We start from the raw sequence: 23,033 nt of genomic DNA on the forward strand, positions 1-23,033 counted from the left end.
AGGCCGGAGATTTTTCACTATAAACATATTGGTTGATTTGACTCAATGTAGCACTCTGGGTAAATTGAGGCCATTTCTTTTAGCAATCAGGCTGCACTTTTTAATATTTACATGAAACTTCTGGGACTGAGGGCTAATTCATCAAGATATATCAGTAGAGTGATGATACCCAATTGAATTTTTTACCCCAGGCTGGGTAGAATGTTGTCAATGGCTTAATCTAATGTCTTAAAGTTGATAGGGTTGGATGAATGAAACAGGTTAAATCCAAGATCAATGAAATTATTTGTCATTAAACTGCCATTGGGCCCTTGTACCTAAGGTCAACATATAGTAGGATGCTGAAAGCTGAGGCAATTCTGCCTCCCAACATCTGACATCCAAACCTCCCTGACATTGGCACAACCATGATCTAGATGACTGAGAATCTATCTATCTATCTATCTATCTATCTATCTATCTATCTATCTATCTATCTATCTATCTATCTATCTATCTACACACACACACAGAGAGATGTCTGTGTGCTATCCCAACAGCCTGCTTCTCTGCTCAAAATGAAATCACAGAGGCGGAAAAAGCCACTTGTTTTAAGGTACCCGTTCACTGCAATTTTTAAAAGAGGATCCTGGGGAGAAAAGCTCACACTGAATGAACCTCAGCTTCGATTCTTTGAAGATCGCTGCTAGATTCAATATCAATCGAGGTGAATATGGCATTCCCAATTTTTTCCCCTGCGGCTGAGAACTTCCTCGTTTTTGGCAGGCTAGGGTTTTTGGCTGGCTATAAGCATCCGTTGGCCTATTTTGGCGACACCGTCCGTCGAAATCAGAGCCACCCCGATACCTTTTCCCGCTCTACCAGGTGGGGACCCCCAGCGACTAGGCGAGCCGGCCGGAGGGTGGCGCGAGGCGAAGAGGGGGCGGGCTGAGCACGGCGCCTGCGCGTCGCAAAGGGACGGGTAGGAGCGCTTCGGAGTAGCTTCGCGGAAGGGCGGGAGCTCGGTTTGTTGAGGTGGCGGGTCGGTTGGGAGCGTGGTTCGGCGCGAGGCATGGCGGAGGCGGCCCTGCCAAACTCAGGTAAGTCCTCCGGGAATTTGGAAGAAGAGAGGGGGGGTCACCCCGGGACAACCCCGATTGGGGAGAGTGGAACAAGAGCCTGAGATGACTGAGCCAGACCCGACCCGACTCAACCGTGGAGGCCGAGGTTTTCGTCCCGTGCCCGGAAGGGGGGAAAAAGCCGGAGACTTTGGCTTCTCGGGCACCACCTCTGCCAACGGTACCATTCCACTCTTGGTCCCTTCTCGGCAAAACTGAGGTCCCCCCTTCCCCCCCCCCCGAGGCCTGGAGGAGACGGGAATGTTCCGCTTGTAACGACCGCCAGGGCAACTTCTTTGCCTCCCTTGACTGCAGACTGCAGTGGGATTTAACAGAGCAAGAACGGCTTCTCTGTTTATTGTAGGTCCTCCTCCTACTCGCCTGTCTGGATCAGGTGCTATATGGGAGCTCTTAACATTAAAATTACCAAGGTGATTAAATGGCATATAATTCCAGGTGAGAGACACCGGGAATGTGTCGTGAGAAGCAGAAGGGGGGGGTGGGGGGAGAGGAATGAATATTCATTCCAGCCGTGCTTTGCTGCTGCAGTGCATCTTGCATCAACAGATGTGACGCTCATATAAAAGGGGGCATCCTGACTATCCAGTCCAGATCGTTGCCAGTGGGAGAGAAAAATATCAGGACCGGAATGCTTTTAAAAAACTTCAAAATGCCAACTCAAAGGGTCACCCTAAGGAATTAGGCTTATTTCCAATTGTATGGCATTATATTGAGAGGCTGTTTGATTTTATTCGTATGTGCACCAGAGACTGCAATTTGGAAAGATGAAGACTGTAGAAGCTGTTAAATGTTATTTCCGAACAGCAGTGGCTTAGCTCTGAAAACATACTCTCCTTCTTTTCTGGAGTCAAGCATGGTGATCGTTTGAAATGAAATGTATAATTATTTCAGATTTATTTTCTTTAAAAATAGTACCCTGGGTTTAAGAAATGTTTTCTTTTAAAATTTAGCTTTATGCATTAATATTTTCAGAGTAGTTGCCAGGTAGGAACTACCAATTGTGATTAAAAAAAATACTTGCTTTCCTAAAATAACAGCAGGATGTTCATAGAGAGTTTAATACTGAGCTACAGCTTAAAAAACAAATTAGATATGATATTTAAAGATAACCTGTTTACAAAATGTAACCATTTTATAACATACAACAGTATTATTAATGAATATGATCACTATACTGCTTTTTAAAATAGTGCTGTGGTAATTGCTGTGTCTTACTGTTTGAGAAAGTGGTGTAAGGAAACAACTGTCTTTGATAATAAATGCATTGGCTCACAAGAACAGTTTTCTAAAAGTGATGAATAGCTTCTATGTTATTTACCCCTATTGATTAAAGTGTCTTCCCTGAATAGTGATATGCTTGTTTCATAGTATATGTTTTCCTTTTTCTTAGGTGTCTTAAATCCAGATGCAACTGATTTTGTTCCAAGAGAAAGACAGATTTTCAATTCAAGTTGGAGCAATCAGTCCAGGCTGGAATTTGATAGTGATTCAAGCAGAAATTCTTTACCTTCTTCTGTTCAACCTAGGCATAGCAAATGTGAAGATTCAGTTACAGATCATAATACTTTCTATAGCCCAGAAAGCCAGCATGGATGTCAGTCAGAGTCTTCACGATTTCACAGTATTGGTAAAACAAAAAGCAATAGCTTACATAGTCAACGGTGGCAAAGATCAAGGAATGATCGAACACATGGGAAAAATCAAATGAAGCAAATACCTGCAGGGAGCACAGAGGATTCTCGGTGTTTAGACACTAGATTAGGGCGTAGGATGAATCATAGAGAATACAGTGATTTCTCTTCAGACAGTGAGAAAGAAGCTGCTACTGCAAATAACAGAGGAGCAAAGCCGAAGAAGACATATTTGATGCATTCACGTGGAAGAGGATTGAAAGAAAAAGAGAAACATTCATCTGAAAGGGAAAAAAGAATATCCACTAAGTGGAAAGAAAAGGCTTTTGAAAATATTCCAGCAGCAGATTTGACCCAATCCGATTCATCTGAAACATCTATTGGAAAAGCAGTATCTGATGGCTTTTCTGACAATAGCATTGCAAGAAGAAAATATCCTTTTGCAAACAGGCATTTTAGGGAACCTGCATGGAATAAAGAAATTGGCAAAAAACAAGATACATCCAGAAGTAAAAATGCAAAACATGTTAAGAATGCATCTCTTCCACATCCTCCCAGAGAACGCACCAGTGAGAAGAGGAAAGAATCTGTGCTACAAGAAAGAGGTCCAAACTTGGTGAGTGTAGCAGAGAAACAGCCGTTTTGTGAGGCAACTACACGTGATGAGAGGAAACCACTTCTTCAAGAAGGATATAAAAACAGACGCTGGAAAAAGCAAAACGAAGCACCAAAGAGCAAAGAAACTCATACAGGTAAATTTAGAAACTCTTAATACAGTAGATTTATTACTGTAGCCAAGTCATATACCAGTAGTAGAAAGATATTTTAGTAAAAAGCTTATGATACATAATTTGTAATTGTGATGTTGCGATATGAAGCCATTGATAAAGAAGCAAAAACATGGTTTTGGTACTATTGTGTAGCAATAGAAACTGCCATCTCTTAATAAGCATGCTTTTATTTCTCTCTTTTCCCCCATTCCCATGCCCCTATTTTTACAGAGCAATTCCAAATTGTTATAGCAGTTAGAGAAATCACGTTCATAGCTCTTCTTCCTATTGAATAATGTTGCTGATTAGTTTTTTATACAGTTCAGGTTTTGAACTGAATGTGGAAGTTTATTTGCTTTCCAACTAGAGCACTAGTTGGAAAGCCTTAAGAACGTGTCCTAGAGAACAGTGTAGTTGTTGGAGATTTATCAGAAGTTCTTCATAATGTCTAAAGTTTCAAGCTTGTAAAGATCTTTGGGTGCATAGTGCAAGACACTATATGTTCATATAAGGCTATAGGTGAATCCTAAGAGTTAATCTTTGTCTTTGGGACATGTGGAACATGTCCCAAGTTTTCTTCAGCTCACAAGCATGTGAAGTTCCACAGCAACTGAGGCAATGTTCACACATTGTACCAAGCTATGGTTTGCTTAATCATGTTTTGCCTAAGCCATATTTTGCTGGGTTCATGCCTTCTATTAAACCAGAAATTGTTATTTACAAACCACAATATATGCATTCAGACTTTTACACTATGGTATGGCTTATGATGTTGATGTCAATGTATTAAATGTTCACTCGCAGTTGAACATTTTGAAAACAATGAATTTGAGATTGTTATTACCATGTTTCTCACAAAATAAGGCCGGGCCTTATTTTTTTTTGACCCCCGAAAAAATGACTAGGCCGTCTTTTTGGGAGTGATTTCCCCCCCCCCTTGCATCCTCAGAAGGGCGGGCGGCGACAGCTTGGATGTTCGGGTGACCTTCCGCCACTGTTGCTTTCCCTTCTCCCTTGGTGCCGCGGCGTTAGAGCAATGCCACGGTGTTTGGCGCAGCCATGTGCGGCCAGCCAGGGCTCCTCCCTGCAACCGGAGCCCTGAGGAGACACTTGGCTTCAGGTGCTCCTGTCGCCGCCTTCTCTTTGCCTTTGAAGGTAAAGCGAATTATTTTAAAAACAGCACCCTACTACAACAAAGCCTCCCCTGCCCGAGAGGGCAGCCCAACCCCACGTGGGGAGGCGAATCTCCCGGGGCCACAGCGCAGGATCGGCCCATGGGAGAAGCGCCCAGCTGCCATCCCTGCCTGGCGCTGGGCAGAGCGCGAAGAGCTCCGCCTGGGGTACCCAGCGCAGCTGACAGGCAGGCCCCCCTGCCCGGTGGCAGAACTCTCACCAAGGCAGCGAGCGCCTCCCCGCCGGACCCTCTGCTCATCCCGCCGGAGCTGTGGGCTGGGCAGAGCTGGGAAAGCAAACCGCCCACGGTTCGCTTTCCCGGCTCTGCCCAGCCCGCACGGCTGAAGCCAAGTGCCTCCGCAGGGCTCCAGTTGCAGGGAGGAGCCCTGGCTGGCCGCATGTGGCTGCGCCAAACACTGCGGCATTGCTCTAACGCCGTGGCAGCAAGGGAAAAGGGAAAGCAACGGTGGCGGAAGGTCTCCTGATATGAAGTGCCCCACCAATGCAGGCAGCACTATATCTGGGTATGCAACAAAAGTATTTCCTAACGGCAAGCCCCCCCGCCATCCCCCCCATTTCGCATGTTTAATATGGGCCTTAATTTGGGGGGAGGGGCTTAATTTGATTTTATGCCAATAAAACATGGTGGGGCTTCCTATTGGTGGAGGCCGTATTGTTGGAGAAACACGGTATTTATAATAACTTCTTGAAATGCAGTATCATTGAGAAGGCACTGACCTAATATTGTAATGTCAGCAGCTGCATGATGTTTTTAATCTTTCTTGTACTGCTGAGTAGCCTGATGTTCTGTCACTGTCTGATGTTTAATGACAATTATGCTCTTGCTGTATAAGTGGACTACTGCTTGCAGAAAATCAGATTGTCTGCTTCAGTAATGAAAAAAGTGAATATTTAGATAATGGTACTGTTAATGCCAGGATTTGAAAAAAAATGGGGAATAGCATAGTACATGATGTTTTTTAATAAGCTGATGTTTGAAGGGGACCTTTGGAATGATCTAGCTACACAGGGACAGATGTTCTATCTGAAAAGGTGCCTTTGACATAATAAATGGATTACTGGCTTTATATACTAGTTCAGACCAAATAGTCTCCATTACAACACTGTGCTTAAATGAATCTTGCCACTAAATTTGCAACAAATATGCTACATTAATGTAGGTATATTTCTGACTTACTACATTTTAGTAAATATATTAAATAAATACTTGTGTACTAGTATTTAGTATGTTTAATATTTTTAAACTAAAATCTCTCCTAGGGTCTCTGATAGAGCAGCTTACCTCAGAAAAATATGAATGTATGGTATGTTGTGAGGTGATCCGTGTGGTAGCCCCAGTTTGGAGCTGTCGGAATTGCTATCATGTTTTCCACTTAAGCTGCATTAAGAAGTGGGCAAGATCTCCAGCAGCACAGATTGAAGGTTAGTATGTCCTCCTGTTAAATGTATTGAAAAATTCATTACATTGGAATCAAGCATTTGATTTTTCATACAGTATTAAACCAGATTATTAGAAGAATGCATCAAGTAAATTAATGCATAACAAATGTGTTATGCATTAAATTAAAACATGCATTAAAACAGTTCAGTACATAAGACTTTTCTACTCCTTTAAAACATGAGGGCCACTTTGGTGTTAGTGCTGTGGTAGCAAACCTATGACACGTGTGCCATAGGTGGCACGCAGAGCCCTCTCTGTGGACATGTGCGCCGTCGCCCCAGCTCAGCACCACTGTGCATGTGTGCACACCTCCCTCCAGCCAGCTGGTCTTCCGGTCTCTGCTGCACATGCGCGGGGAGGTGGCGTGCATGCATGGGGACGGGGCATATGCACAGGGGGGCGAATGTGTGGGGGCAGGGTGCGTGCATGCAGGGCACTCGTGTGGGATGCATGCATGCATGCGCAGGACACGCATGTGTTGCATTTCGGTTATGGCGCACACTTTGGGCACTTGTTGCCAAAAAGGTTTGCCATCACTGTTCTAGTGGTTAAGGCACTAGCCTATAAACCAGGAGCCTGTGAATTCTAGTCCTGCCTTAAGTATGAAAGCCAGCTGGGTGACTTTGAGCCAGTCATTTCTCTTAGTCCAACCCAGCTCACACCTTGTTGTTATGGGGGAAATAGGAGTAGAAGGGAGTATTAGGTATGTTCACTACGTGGAGTTATTAAAAAAATAGTGGGATAAACTAAACAAAATAAACAATAGGTGATCAAATATACCTTGAAATAAGTTGGGAAAATTAAATCGGAGAATGGGTGTTTGCTTGTTTTCTAGATGGTAACAGTGGCTGGCGATGCCCTGCGTGTCAAAATGTTTCATCACAAGTTCCTAGTATTTATACCTGTTTTTGTGGTGAGTGTTTTTTCTAATTTGGTCTCATAAGCAAATACCTAGTCATGGTTCTTAAATGCCTGGTCTGTTTAGATATATGGGCTTGATTTATGAGAAAATAATGGAAGGAAAATATCCATCCCTTCTCTCTTTTATAACTCCTTAGAATCTCTGTACGGTCTTCTTGAACGATTTGAGGTTATTGAAACTCGAGAGGTAATAGATTATTAGTAGAGAATTTGTAGTATTTGCATCTGGAACAAGTAAAGTTGCTTCAGATTTGGCTTAACTAGGGCAAAGGAGTCACGTCTTCTGGGCTTGCATGGTAATTGTGCAAGGTCAGGTTTGTTTTCTTGAGCATATGTAGCTATTGTTCATGCTCTGCAAAAGGCATTGTTACTTAAAAAGTTGGCTCACAACAGGGTTACTTAATCCTAAAATATGACCCCTGATTTTCCTCCCTTTCTGGGGGGCTTCCAAACTGGTCCTGGTGGGCTACGGCATGAACAAACTCCAGATCCAGTGTGTGGTGGAGGATAACAAAGTTGGGACAGATATCCTGGAAGAGGAGATTACCAAATTTGAAGATTACAGTATGTGCAGAGTATTGACATAGTTGCTTTCAACAAGTCTAATGGCAAACTTTTTACCCTTTCTAAAGCTAATAAATGGTCAAGAGTTGGAGAGCAAAAAAAAAAAAAGATTTGTAATTGATTTTTAAATTGCATATATAGTATTTAAAACATTTGTATTTACTTTCTAATTGTTTTGCGTGATCATTTGTTATGGGCTACCTCTAAAAGACAAATTAATGTACATTTTTATAGTGAATGGTACTTTTAGGATTTTAGAGATAAAACTTTTATGAGAAATCCTTTTGATGTTTTTGTAAGATGCTCTACTATTCTGGTATCTATTACTATAAAGTTATCTACATATAAATCTGATGTGTTTTTTTCTCCAGTTGGTTTCCACTAACAAAAATGAAAAGATTGCCTTTGGAATAGTAAAATAAAGTGGTGATGTGTGTATGTGTATGTATGTAATTCTCAACTTATTACTGTTCATTTAGCAACTGTTTGAAGTTGTGATGGCCTCAGAAAATCAAGTTATAATCTGTATTCCCACTTATGACAATCGCAACCCCTCCTGCAGTCATGTGATTGGAATTCAGGCACTAGTTTTGCTGTATGGTTTCAACATCCTGTGGTCATGTAATTACAATTTGCAACTTTTTTTGCCACTTTGTAGCAAAAGGCACCCATTTAACAATAATGTGAACCATTTAACAACTGCTCCAAAAATCGTCATAAAATCAGGTCTGACTCAATTTACTACTTCAATGATTTACAATGGAAATTCAAGTCTCAATTGTGATCATAATATAAGGACTACCAGTACAGGTAATCCTCAACTAAAACAATTTTTTGACCATTCAAAGTTACAACAGCACTGAAAAAAGTGACTTATGACCATTTTTCACACTTTACAACCATTGCAGTATCCCCATGGTCACATGATCAAAATTCAGATACTTGACAACTGGTTCATATTTATGACCGTTACTGTGTCCTAAGGTCATGTGATAACCTTTTGTGGATCTTCTGACAAACAAAGTCAGTGGGGAAGCCAGATTCACTTAACAATCATGTTACTAACATAATTGCAGTGATTCTCTTAACAACTGTGGCAAGAAAGGTTGTAAAATGGGGCCAAATTCACTTAACAAAAGGAAATTTTGGGTTCAGTTGTGGTCATAAGTTGAGGACTACCTGCAGTTTTCATTTGCCAGTATTGGTAACAGTCTTTATAAAATATATCTGTCTTATAAAGTAGAGATGCTGTCATGTTTTCATTGCTATATAGCTTATCACTATGGAAACATTCAGTTCCATGTTTTAAAGTATATGTTGAATAAAATTAGATAGAATTAAGATTCATAGTAAAGTACTAATAGTTATTAATCTAACTCTTGGTTCTTTAAAGACATGTATATTTTTAAAGGTCTGTGATGGAAAAAAGGATACATGCTGTAGGTTAAATTTGTTAGAATAACAAAAAGCTGAATTTACTTTATCATATTTATATAACCACCCATCTCACAAAATGTGAACTGGTGACATACAATGTAGTTACAAGTACAATTATTTCTGTTTCCCATTATTGAATGGGAGTTTATATAAAGTAAATATTGAATATAGAAATAGAGAAGGAAATATAATGATAAAAGGTATCTCTAGGAACTTGACCAAGCTTACCATTATCATGCAATTTGAGCTGAATCCATTGTATTTTTAAGATTTGTGTGTTCATATAGTACACTAAATATGCCTTACAGTTCACAGTATAGCTTTCTATATTGCATGAAGCCAGTCTGTGTATATATATAGTAATTTGATTTTTATGGAAAGCATAACATACCATTTAAATGTTATAAATAAATATTTCTGGGTTCTTCCTAGGACGGGTAAAAAATCCTGAATGGAATAGAAATGAAATACCACATAGTTGTGGAGAATTATGTAGAAAGAAAAGATCAGCTCAAGATTGTCCACATTTATGTAATATGTAAGTCTGTGAATACTTTTTTTTTATTTTTTGAAAAATATTTCTTTACAGCTTGAATATGGGTTTTAGATAATATGGGACATCACAGTCATCTTATTCGTTGGGCACAAGATTTGAGTTATTACAATAAATTGGTTCTTATAAGAACCGAGCTTAGAATGTCAGCTGCTATCTACCTATTTTTCATTAGTCTCTCTATCCTTTTTACATTGTAGCACTTATGAAATTGCATAATTTCTTGAATATACGAGTCTAAGCAAAGAATCAGAAAAATGTATATAATTGTGTATATTTATGCATAAAATGCATACATAAATAGGTAGTAGCTAACATGCTAAGCTAGGTTATTATAAGAACAAGTTTGTTATATTAACACAAATGTTAATTGTTTATTCTTCATAACATACAGAGCTTATACTTGTACAGAATTAACATCTATTGGTTCTAAATCAGAAATAAATTAGAATATTAAGTTAATTATATAGGAAATATGTTAGCACAGCTAGCTAAAAATGAAATATAAATACTGCACAACTTTTATTTGTTTCTTAGACTTTGTCATCCAGGACCTTGCCCATCCTGCCCTGCTTTTATGACCAAAAAATGTGAATGTGGACGTACAAGGTAATTTAGTGTGCATTAGAAAACTTGCAACCTTGGTTTTTATAAGTTATTTTTTAAAGTGTCATTGGACTATTACAAATGTTAAGCATAACATATCTATTCTTGGGGAATTGCCTTGTTCTTTCTAAGGGTCTAGTCTCCTAGACAACATATGAATATGCGTAGTTAGAATATGCTTGTGTAGTGCCCTCCCTCATTTGGGTTTCAGCCAGTGCTTTTTAATGACAGTCAATCTGTTACCAAAATTAGAATACTGCTGCTGGGAAAAAAAAATCCTTGAGGAATTCATAAAAAGGAATTAATATTTAGGATATGGAATTAAATGTTTCTTTATGTTTTCTGCAGATACAATGAATAATATTTAAGGTTTTACGGTACAACTATATGAAACATACTTGGTATCTTGGATTTCCTAGCAATAGCATGATCTTTTATGATTTACACCACACGTAGTTCCTAGGATTAATTGTGCCCCTGCTATCAATTCCATACAATAAAATTTTCCATAAAATAAAAATTTTCAGAAGAGTTTAGCATTTAGAAATAATTTTGATAGAATTAGAGAAGTGAAGGATAATCTATGGGTTTATCATTACATTTTTTTCACATGCTGTTGAGATTGAAAATGCCAAAATTTGACAATCCTATTTTTTTAATTATGGTTCTTAAAATACTTTTTCTTTAGGCTTTGGAATAAAACCATGTCCTTTCATTCAAACTTAGAAAAATAATGAATGGTTAATATTGCAAGGCAATATTTAGGTTTCTAATGTTATATTATCCTAATGTGTCTACAGTATAATATATAAGGTTTAGCATTATTATGATGCACAATTCTAGATTAGATGAAATCTGAATTTGGATGTGATGGGTAAGCTATTTTGTTAGATTTTGACTTATTATGATATGTGAACTCAGCCATTGTGATTTATATACCATAATTTATTACTTAGGTTCTGTAAACCCAGCCATTACATCTTGCTATCCAGGCCATTATTAGTGAGGATTTTATAATACTGTTTTTTTACAGATCACAAACGATGTAAAAAATAAAGGGGATAAATTTTAGATATTTTTGCCTTTATTTCTGTATTTTTTGTTATATTGGAATATGGACGCACAGTTAATCTGTGCTTAATGAAAAATGTACATCTGAAAGGGAGGAGATAAATGTTTTTCCCAACCAAATTATTAATTAAAAATAGAGAACTTATACCATGTTAAAGCTTAGATTTTATAAAGTTCATATTTTATAAAGTTTTTCATGAACCAGAGTTCTTCACGGAAATGGTTTAGTTTTTATTTTAAGCTGCAACAGCAGATAAATACAGTTACCTTTCTTAAAACTACTAATTTAAACTTAAATTTTGGAATAAAATGCTATGTGTAGCTACAACAGTACAATAATAAAGAATGGGTTTGAGCTTTCCAGTGGTGCAAAAATGTTATGTTCAAAACGTTGATCCTATTGTGTGGAAAGAATTTTTCTGCTTAAATAAAATTCCCTATTGTTTGCAATATTATGAAATTGTACCCCCCCTTAATTTAGCAAGACCCCTAAAGCAAATACCAAAATTTTCAGTAAGTTTCATCCCTACTAATCAATAGCTTTTTATTAAACAAAAACAAAAAACTTTGAGTAAACAGTTCAAGTGTGAATATTTGATCCATCATTGCTGGTGACTGATTTAGTTTTCTTCTTCTACAGCCATTCAGTTCGCTGTGGGTATTCTACTGCAATTCAATGTACTAATATATGTGGGAATGTTTTGAATTGTGGTAAACATAATTGTACCCAGATATGCCATTCTGGAAAATGCCTACCATGTGAATTGACTGTAAAACAAGGTAAGAATTTCATGATTTTTAAAAATTTATTTATAAGTACCACTTGTGTGAGATTTACAGAATTACTGTTTCTATAGGATCAATTTTCTACTAGGGTTAGGTCTAGGTATGCACTGGTATATATGCATAATGAAGAATACAACACTGGGCTTTCCTATGGCCTTTCACAGTTTGCGTTAGAAAATAGAATTGCTATGATGGTAGAATGATAATAATATTACTATGTTGAAAAAATACAATATGTAGTAGGTGAGAAATTTTGGTTAAAGAACTGTGCTTGTCTGTAATTTCCATGTAAAATCAGGAGATTGTAAGTTCAAATCCTGGCTTAGTCCTGAAAACCAGTTGATAGACTTAGGGCCAGTCACTCTCTTTCAGCCCATCCCACCTCACTGGATTGTTATGGAGAAAATCAGAGGAGAAGGTACATTAGATATATTTACTACTTTGAATTATTTGTAAATGTAATAAGTACTTTTAGGTCCTAACTACTTTTGGGAGGTCTATTGTAACTTCAAACTGTCTCTAAGTGATTGGTTATAAATCGAGGACTACCTATTATCCAAATATATAGTAGAGTATTTAAATTATGTAATACAATGATTCAATGAGTCCCTTTTTTATTTGTTTTAATATAATAATATAGTATAGCTTACAGTTTAGTTCAGCATATCTAAAAATGGATTGCCCAGCTCTTAATTTCTTTAGGTATTAAAGGTAGTCTTTGATTGATGATCCCAATTCAGCCTGATATTTAGGTCGTAAGTAGTTGTAGTCATTAAATGAGTCATCCTATGACTTTTCTCAACTTTACAACTGTATTATGGCTTTCCCAGGATGGATAGAAAGTGGACAAAGAGGAAAATGCGTGCTGAAGGGAGACAAAGAATTCCCTCTCAGTGCACAGAAGGGAACTTCAATGTTCAGATCTTTGAAAAGGAGCTTAGATCTTTGTGATTCAAACTTTTTTTCTGCAGCTCAGGTGGAGAGACTCCACCCTATGTGAGGTGAAATCAGTTTTTCAGGAAACACTTTTGTCAATGGGGCGGGTGAAGAAGTCCCTTCATAAGGGATTTTTTTTCACCCAGCTTGATAGCAAAAATGCTGTTTGCTAGAGAGATTCTGCCCCAGGTAGGATGGAGTCTCTCTAGAAGGCAGTGTTTTTGCTCTCAGAGTGGCTGGATGAAAAAGATCCTTCACAAGGGATTTTAGTGTCTACTTGACAATAATAAAAATACTAAAAAAAAATTCTGGATCAATTATGGGCATAAAGTAGTTCACAGATATTTTATTACATAAGTACTCATTCAGAATAAAAATAGAAAAATCATTAGGTAAAAGATGAAAACAATTTTCAATAGCATATACTTATTAAATATATAGGAAAAATATAGGTTTCATTAATTTTGTATTAATTTTTTTATCTGACCCAAATACTAGTACTTGATATGTTTTATATTTCTAAAGAAATAATTCCTTCTTCTCAGAAAAAAACGCCTTTTCTTAAGCATCTTTATGCATCTTAAGCATCTGTGATGTGTTTTTCTGTTCAGTATGTTACTGTGGGAGCACCTCTCGAGAAGTGTTATGTGGAGCAAGTGAAGATTGGTTTTCATGCCTGAGAACTTGTGGGAAGTAAGGAAATAGCTTATTTAACATATTTTATTGCTATATTTTTCCATTTTTATTATCAATATAACATTACAAATAATTCTAATTTCAGAAAATTATCCTGTGGAATGCATAGTTGTGAACAAGTATGCCATCCCCAGCCCTGTCAGCCCTGTCCACGGCTTCCACAAATAGTGCACTGTTGTCCTTGTGGACAGACTTCTCTTAGTAAATTACTAGAGTTGGGGTGTATGGAACGTAAACTCTGCACAGATCCTATCCCATCGTGTGGAAGAACATGTGGAAAACCTTTACCTTGTAGTAGCTATGGTAATTCAACATTGCTTGCTTCTATATTTAAAAATGTATTGTGCTTTAACTATCACATTTGCAAAATGAAATACTAAAAGCATAATTTTGAACAAAAATAACTCATTTCCATGATGATAAATTTTAGTTTAGAAAAACAGACATTTTGAGAGAATGATAGATAAAAAATTGATGTTTATGGCTGATTTGTTTATAATGGAAGAATTGAAAGAATCAGTAAAAGCAACTGAATATTCTGGGACAGACTTTTTTTTTAATAGTATAAGGAGTGAGTCATGGGAAAATAGACGTAAAAGAAAAGAAAGAAAGTAGAATGAACGAAGAATGACTGCAGAAGGTTACAAATTATTTATCAAAAAGTATAAATAGATTAAACTTCCAGCACAATTGATGTGAAATGGGCATAAGAAAAGATGTAGAACAGAATGGCATAAGTTACAGAATGTTCAGAAGTGTGTGCGAAGTATGAATTCACACTCCTGGAATGAAGAAGTGAAAGAGACTATGGGTGAAGAAAACATAAAGGTAATCCTTAACATGTGTCCCCAATTGAAACCAGAATGTTAGTTGTAGAGCAAAGTCAACAATCACAATCCCAGCTTTCCTGATAGGGGTTGTTAAGTGATTTTGCAGAGTCCCATATAAAGGTTTCAGGAGTGTTTCAGGTATGGGGGAGGCCCTGGGATGCCTAATGCAGATTGTGCATGAGTTTGAGGGATGCTGCAGTGTGAAACACAGGTAATGCATGCTATACAGACCAGATTTTGCTTTTCAGAAAATTCCTGAGAAATATAATACGAATAAAAAATGTACCATATTTTTCGCACTATAAGACACACTCCCTCCCCCCCCCCCAAAAAAAAGTGGCTGGAAATGTCTGTGCGTCTTATAGAGTGAATGTTGCTGAAGCCCCACCCACCCACAAGTCCCCACCCTTTGGCCTCTGCCTCCCAGCAATTTGCCTCCTTGCAGCAAACAGCAAACAGGCTGGTCGGCTTCAGCATAGCCTGATTTAGCACAAGCGGTTGATTGGCAGTTGGATCAGCGTCCCGGAATACCACCAATCAGTTGTTTCAGGCTGCAGGGATCACTGCCACCCATCACTGCTGCCGTTCATTGCCACCTCTACATGCCCTGTTTTTGACCTCCGTGCGCCCTATTTTGGCCTCTGCATGTCCTATTTTCGGCCTCCACGTGCCCCGTTTTTGGCCTGTTCCAGCGGGGAGTGACGGTGGCAATGGGCAGCAATGATCCCTGCCACCTGGAACAGCTGATCCACAGTATTCCGGGAGGCCGATCCAACCGCCAGTCAGTTGCTCATGCTAAATCAGGCTGTGTTGAAACTGACCAGGCTGTTTGCTGTTTGCTGCAAGGAGGCAAATTACTGGGAGGCAGAGGCAGCTTTTTTTCCTTGTTTCCTCCCCAAAAGCTAGGTGCATCTTATAGTCTGGAGCGTCTTATAATGCAAAAAATACAGTACTTAAAACAGTGTATGCCGGAATTGTCATCACTAATCAATGTAGTCAAGTGATGTCACGCTTTATGACCACATTACTTAGTGACAGAAATTGTGGTCTCAGTTGTCTTAGATTGAGGACTACATGTAGTAGGGTGTTATCTTCCTAACCTGCCTCACAACATCTTTTGTTAGCTATCTATATACATAATTAAAAAACTGGATTTCAAGATTGGTTCTGAAAGCGGTGCATTTGGTTTTTTTTAAAAAGGTCTAAATTGGCTTAGTTGTGCCTATTGATAAATAATAAAAATCACAGTTGGAATATCCTAGAACACTAAAACTTACGTTCAAAATGCTTCTCAAATTTTACATAGATGCTGTGCATACATGTGAAAATCTTTGCCATGAAGGCGAATGTGGGCAGTGTTCTCGCACATCAAAGGTCTACTGCAGATGTGCCTTAAAATTAAAGGTAATAATTAAAAAGCAAAATGTTGAAACTGAAACAAATGCAGATAATAAAATCTGCTATGCCTGTCTGTTTCCCCTATGAGATTATTCTTTAATCTTGTCCTGTGAAATCTTTTGTGTTTTGTGTCTTCTTCAATATATTTATGAAACATTAATTACTTTTCCAATTATTATCACAATACTGTTTAACAATTTGGTCCAAAAGGCTAAGTGTATGTATATTTAATGGATCATTTATGGAAAGAGAGCATCCATTTTTCCAAATTTTCTAAATTTAAAATTACATCATTATGGCAATTTGCATAATTTCATTTAATATCATTTCACAAATTATACAAATTGCCACAAATGAGATAATTGTCGGCTAAGTTTCATATTATTTTTAAGCTCCTTGTCTGAACCACATTGTATTCAATGTATCTATTATGGGACAATATTGAAATGAAAATGTTGCATCTTAAGGTTCTTAATTAGGGGTTTGCTAAATTAAGATTTCCCTTGTATTTTTGTATCTTGATAACTGATAAAAGTAAATAGAAACTTTATTTGGGTCATTGACCAATGAAAATACAGTCAATAAAACAAAATTAACCCATAGCATCGAAGACTGTTGGCAAGAGCATTTATACATTGCCCCGTAGTTCTTTACAGCACTCTCTGGGCAGTTTACAATGTCAGCATATTGCCCCCAACAAACTGGGTGCTCATTTTATCAACCTCGTAAGGATGGAAGGCTCAGTCAACATTGACCCCATCAGAATTGAACTCCAGGATATGCAGTGGATATAGAAAGTCTCTTAAAACACCCTCTTAAAATGCAAGTTTTTGAGATGTTAAAAAAAAAATCAGACCAGATAAATCACTTTCCACCTTTAACATATAAACTGTACAATACAGTTGAATACAAAGTAAAATCATTTAGGGGGGAAATCACAATGGACAATAACAATAAAAAAACAATAACATGCGGGAGTCCCACTTCTTCTGCTTGCTTATGGTGGGGCAAGCGGCCATGTGGGATGCCAATGCTGTCACCGTGAGGGGGTGGGTGGAGCTGCCCCACACCCCCAGTACCAGCTTACCTCAGGGCCCTTCAGCCAGGCTATACATGCCTCAACACCTGCCTCACCTCATGACGGCAGCTCTGGCAGCCCCATCCAGCAGGATTCCGTGTGGCCACTGGCCCACTTCTGCTTGCTCATGGCCGCAAGAGATCAGGAGACAGAGCGAAGCGCCGGTGACATGGCCATGAGGCAAGGTGGGCGGTGAAACTGCCCCATGCACCCCTGCACCAGCTTAACTCAGAGCCCCCACAGCCTGGCCATCCATGCCCCGACACTTGCGTCATGGCCGTGGAACTAGCATACCACTTGGCCTCCTACTTCATTGCAGAAGCAGTGGGCTAGCGGCCATGTGGACTCGTACTATACATGGTTGTTGCTTCTGTTGTGAGGCAGTTGTCAGAGCATGGATGGTCTGGTTGAGGGAACCCTGAGATAATCCGGTGTGGAGCTCTTGGGGTGGCTCCACCTCACCTCGTGGCTGCAACATCGCGAGCAACAAAGACAGAATGGGCAGCTGGCCAGCTGTGTAGGTTCTTAAGTAGGACTTATTTTGGGGACAGAGCTTATATTAGGTACATGGGTAAAAAAATACTAGATCTTCTTTTCGGGGAAACTACAATCTGATTGATTCTGAACATAGTCACATGTGGATATTCATGCAGTCAAATCATTTTTAATTGTTATTTTCCCTCTAAAAGATTTCAGTTTTTTTCAACTGAATTGTACAGCTTATATGTACAATTAAAGGTGGATACAATTCTGAAGTGACTTATCTTGGTCTGATTTTTTTTTACATCTCGAAAACTGGGTATTTTAACAGCGGTGTAAACTTACATATCCACTATATGTGGCATATTTAATCTGTAAGTCATTATTCCAATAGGATCTTCTATTTCTCAGATTTCTAGATGTGAGTTTAATTTCAATTCAGTGAAGAAAATGCATACTTTCCTATTTCCAAAACTTAGCTGACTCCATGTAGAATCAGTAACATTTTTTAATATAAGGGGAATTTTTCAACTGCTAAGCTGGCTGTAAAGAATACCTTTTGTTCTCTGCAAACAATAAGATTGTGAAGTACATGTTGCAACATACTGCTTTATCTTCCTTAAATGTCAGAATGATAGTATAGATATTTACAATTTAATTTCCTTTTAGGAAGTTCCATGTGCCTCTCTCAAAAATCAAGGTAAATAATCTTAACATCATATACTGGCATATAATAAATATTAGACAGAAGTATTTGGCTACTGGCCATTAACAGTTTAAGGCCCACTTTCACTTGTCAACTTTTTTCTAATGTTAAAAAGCACACACACACACACACACACACACACATATATATATATACACACACATACATACATACATCCATATACCACACACACACATACAAAGTATGTGAATAGTTGATATTACTATTTTGATATACCACGAATAGTTGGAAAGCCAGAGCTTGTTGAATATGTTATGCTATGATATGTTTTTTTAAAAATTGGGTTTTAGCTAGTGATGTCTACTTTCTATTAGAACAGGGGTGTCAAACTCAAGGCCTGTGGGCTGAATCTAGCCACAATGTCTTGGATCCGGCCTGAGGAGCCGTTCTGGTCTACCCAGTGCAAAGGGGAAAGATCAGGCCAGTGTGGCTTCAGCCCAATGCAAAAAGGAAAGATTGGGCCAGCGTGGCTTCGGCCTGGTGTACCCAATCCCCGCCCTGAGGTCAACCACAGCCCTCAATGAAACTGAGTTTGACACCCCTGCTGTATACCATCAACATTTACCTTGGGTTTAGAGATCCTAGAACAGCAGAAGGTCATATAGAAAAGAGAACAAAAGATTAAAAAATGAAGAATATCCATTAGAAGATGGAGATAAATATAATATCAAAGATGGTTAACATATTCCCATCAAGATTATATTTTACACATTTTTATAGAAGCTGAAGAAAATCATTTCACATTTATGAAATGCACAGATTTTTTTTAGGTACAGACTAATTGCCTTTAATTACCATTAATCAATTTCAGTTTTTCTATTTCTGTTCTATTTTGAATAAGCAACACAATAAATATATTGAAATGTAATTTTTCAGTATTTTTTTTTGTTAAAAAGCTTTTTGAATTCTGAAGTTAGCTAATGTTATTTGTTTTCCTTCCTTTTGATTATAAATGTTTTGCAGTGGCTAAAATATCTAATAACAGAGAACATAAAACAGTTACTTCAAATTACATTAACTATCAATTCATAATAATAATTTAAACATTTTCTTGTTTTAAAGTTAAAGTTCCTTTCTTATGTGACAAAAGATGCAACAAAAAATTGTCGTGTGGACGACACAAATGTAATGAAACATGCTGTGTGGTAAGTTCATGAACGTGTGAAAGAAGGAGCTGTGTCAGTATAATTACACTGTTATTTTAATTGTGTGGTTAGCAAGATTGACCAATAATTAGAATGCATAACCATCCTGAATTTCACTAATAATCAATTGAAGAAATCATTTTTTAGTTTTTAGTGACTGAAACTGAATTGGTTGAAAACATGAGTTGGAAACAGTTTCCTTATTGTTGTTATTCATGAGTATATTTTGACTTCTGATTTTTATCAAGTGGCTAATCAAGATTACTGGCAAAAAAACAAGACATAAACAATTGCATTGTTCAAATAGAAATATTAAATGTTACTATTCATTAATTCTATTCAGGAAATTCTATTAATTCTATTCTTTTCCTAAAATCAGAAAGTGTAGGATCAAGCACAGATTTTCAGAGGTCCTTCCTAGCTTTACTGTTTAGGCAGGTCCAGGTTAAGCAACTGCACAGTCCAAAACCAGATGGGAGAGGAGGGAAGAATTCAAGGTAGCCATATCCTAGAATCTCTTGGGGTATGTCCAGTAGGCTACAAGGTTTTAACTTTAGTTTGGCTAGATTTTGTCCATTATAAAGGTAAAGCTTTCCCTCGCATATACATGCTAGTCATTTCTGGCTCTAGGGCGCGGTGCTCATCTCCATTACAAAGCCAAAGAGCCAGCGCTGTCCAAAGACGTCTCTGTGGTCATGAGGCTGGCATGAATAAATGGCGTGATTAAAGGCGCACGGAACACTGTTTCCTTCCCACCAAAGTGGTCCGTTTTTCTACTTGCATTTTTACATGTTTTTGAACTGCTAGGTTAGCAGAAGCTGGGACAAGTAACGAGAGCTCACTCCGTTAGACAGTGCTAGGGATTCGAACCGCCAAATCTCAACGTCTTAGCCACTGAGCCATTGCATCCTTGGTCTGTCCATTACATATAAGCAAATAAAGGATTGGACTCAATTAGATCTCGCTTTGTAGTTTTTAGACTTGGACCTGACAATAACAAATGTATGTCATCAAGTTGACAAGCTTAGTACAGGTAGTCCTTGTTAAGTGAGTGCCTTGCTCAGCAATCATTTACAACGATGCTGAAAAATAACTTTACAACTAATGCCAACATTTATGACTTTCACAGTGTTCCTCAGTCATGTGATTATCATTACAGTAATATGTGTTGTCCTATGCCTAATCTGTTATTTCTCCCTCCCCTTGAGAGGTAGCAAAGGAAGGGCTTGCAAGAGAGGAAACAGTCACAATGGGGCATACACATTGAAAGCACTGCATTGGTGCCAACGCTGTGAATGCAAACAGTTTAACCCACTCTATGTCTACTTACAGGTAGTCCTTGACATAGGGCCATAACGGAGCCTTCCCATTATGGTAGTATGTCATAATGGTCATAAAATGTGTGATTTAATTACCTTTTTTGTGGCAGTTGACGTAGTAGTTTTTAAGCAAATTCAGTGGTTTTCTATGGACACAGTTGTGCCCCCAAATGGAAATGTTAGTTTTTGACAAAACAATTGTAAATGTGGTCACATGACTGGATGCTGTAAACAGCCATTATTGTGGCTATGTTGCCAAGTTCCAAAAGTTTGCCTAAACCAACAACTTCAAATACAAGTCATACGTCCCCTTTTTTGGGTTGGTCATAGCTTTGACCTGTCACTAAGCAACTGGTCATAAATTGAGGACTACCTATAATCTTTTGCTTTCCAATTTCTCCACTTGGAGAGTGGAGCATGGTTGAAAAAAAACCAACAATTTTTATAAGCAATTATACTGTGCTTGACTTACCTCTCGCCCACCCTGATAAAATTATTAGCACACAATGGGTAATGCAGTTAGTTTGTATTCGTTTTTTTATTTTTTTGTTTTTAAATTTCAATTAAAATATTATTTTTAAAAAAGCAGAAAATATGAAACTGTTTTGTCAGTTTCTAACGAGCCAGTCCAGTTCTTCTGGGTGAACATTCTGAAGGTATAGGAGTAAGGAAAAGGAAAGCATAATTGCAGTCACATGATTTCCCACTTAGCAACCACTTCCCTTAGCAATGGAGTTGCTGGGCCCAATTGTGGTTGCCAAATGAGGACTATCTGTAATGGTAACAACTAGTACCATAGATGTAAGTGTTCAGACACATTTCTTGCCGGTTCCGCCAACTGGAAATCCAGAACAACTAGGATCAAGGAGCACTTCTTAATGGCAATTCTACTCTTTTGTGGCGGAGGAGGCACGATGCTACACAGAACCTTGTAAATTTCAGTCCTCAAGTCTGATTTCCTGATAAACATTGCATCTGTTTTGTTCTTCATTATTGAGCCTATTACCATACTTAAACATCAGTCAAATGAATCCTTTGTTTAAGTCTGTCTGCGTAGCTTATTTCAAAATTCCAGATAAATTCTCATAATGGTTCATACTGATACTGAACTAGTTGTCAGGCTACAGAACTTTTCCCATTCACTCAACTAGAATGAACTTCTGAAAACGTATCAAAAAGGAATCCTTTATTGAGATGAGACAATTCATGTAGGAGTTCAATGCAGCATCTGAGGTCTCTCAGGCATACAGGGATACATAAGGGAGTTTAGAATCTCTCCCCTTATCTCAATGTGTATTTAGTGAAACAAAAACCAGTATGTTAATTCCTCCCCACCTCTTTTGTAAGGAACCATGTTTTTCAGGGCATACCTAATTTTCCCCCGCTCCCTTTTTAGAACGAATTTTTCCAGAGATTCCCAGGGCACATCTCTGTGGAATTTTTATGATCTTCTCATCTCCTGGCTGTGCCTCTCAGAGGCCATCTGGCTTTTCTCCCTCCATTGTATCGTGTGTGGGTTATACAAATTCGATATAAGATTAAATATATTCAGGTTATATCAAGAAAGGATTTCTTTATCAGCCTCCTCCCCCACCCCCAACACACACACATCTTCCACCGAAGAAATGACTCATGGTCACAATCCAACATGTAAGACTGGAACTATCACCATAAAATAAGGCTGCCAATTTCTAGTTCTGTAAAGTGATAAACAAGGTTATCACAATGTGGTAATGATAGCATTAGGAACTTCAAGAGATAGGTTTGCAGTTATCCCATTTGGTTTTTTGCATACATCAGTGAAGTTGATCAGAGCAATTTCAGTCCCATATCTTAGCTAAAAATACAAGTGAAATAGATGCACATAATCACTATCTTTTAGATGTGTCTTCAGATGTCTATCATTTTCTAGAAGACTGTAATTAGCAATAATATCTTCGACATTTGAGATCAACTGATTGTTTCACTCTGAATCAAGGGAAGGCATATAATATTGGTCTTCTCACTGCCGCTTTTTCATGGGGAAAGATACAAAAAAGCATTAATACCTTCTTTAATCATAGTCCCAATTCTCTAATTCATTGAATCAGCTTGGAGGGGCAGTGAACAGGTAAACATGGAAGCATTAATCACACCAGGCTTGAGCCATATGCCTCACGTTCACAAACTGAAAAAAAGCCAGGTCAACAAGGTTTATGGTTTCCACAGTTAGATTATCATGTTCTGCCTCAGATTAAATTCCAAGTTAAGATAAATTTGGATGACTATCAATAAAAAATCGTTACAAACTTCTCACAGTAAGCCATTGACTGCTTTGTTCTCTCTCTCCAGC

General features: G+C 38.1%; 1 protein-coding gene across 2 annotated transcripts in view; it reads left to right on the plus strand.

Annotated features, from left to right (window-relative positions):
* The first annotated feature begins 950 nt into the window (after positions 1 to 950).
* Positions 951 to 23,033, plus strand: part of NFX1 (nuclear transcription factor, X-box binding 1) — a 43,872-nt gene continuing 21,789 nt past the window's right edge. For both annotated transcript variants that reach the window (XM_026701032.2, XM_026701033.2), the window contains exons 1-12: positions 951 to 1,079; positions 2,509 to 3,501; positions 5,974 to 6,135; positions 6,990 to 7,067; positions 9,509 to 9,614; positions 10,167 to 10,238; positions 11,947 to 12,086; positions 13,640 to 13,721; positions 13,810 to 14,027; positions 15,861 to 15,958; positions 18,180 to 18,210; positions 19,300 to 19,382. In XM_026701032.2, coding sequence (XP_026556817.1) covers positions 1,052 to 1,079; positions 2,509 to 3,501; positions 5,974 to 6,135; positions 6,990 to 7,067; positions 9,509 to 9,614; positions 10,167 to 10,238; positions 11,947 to 12,086; positions 13,640 to 13,721; positions 13,810 to 14,027; positions 15,861 to 15,958; positions 18,180 to 18,210; positions 19,300 to 19,382 — 2,091 coding nt within the window. In that variant the 5' untranslated portion in view covers positions 951 to 1,051. The remainder of the gene's footprint in view (positions 1,080 to 2,508; positions 3,502 to 5,973; positions 6,136 to 6,989; positions 7,068 to 9,508; positions 9,615 to 10,166; positions 10,239 to 11,946; positions 12,087 to 13,639; positions 13,722 to 13,809; positions 14,028 to 15,860; positions 15,959 to 18,179; positions 18,211 to 19,299; positions 19,383 to 23,033) is intronic.

The sequence above is a fragment of the Pseudonaja textilis genome, chromosome 3 (assembly GCF_049901715.1).
Source record: "Pseudonaja textilis isolate UNSWEBS1 chromosome 3, rPseTex1.2, whole genome shotgun sequence".
NCBI lineage: Eukaryota > Metazoa > Chordata > Lepidosauria > Squamata > Elapidae > Pseudonaja > Pseudonaja textilis.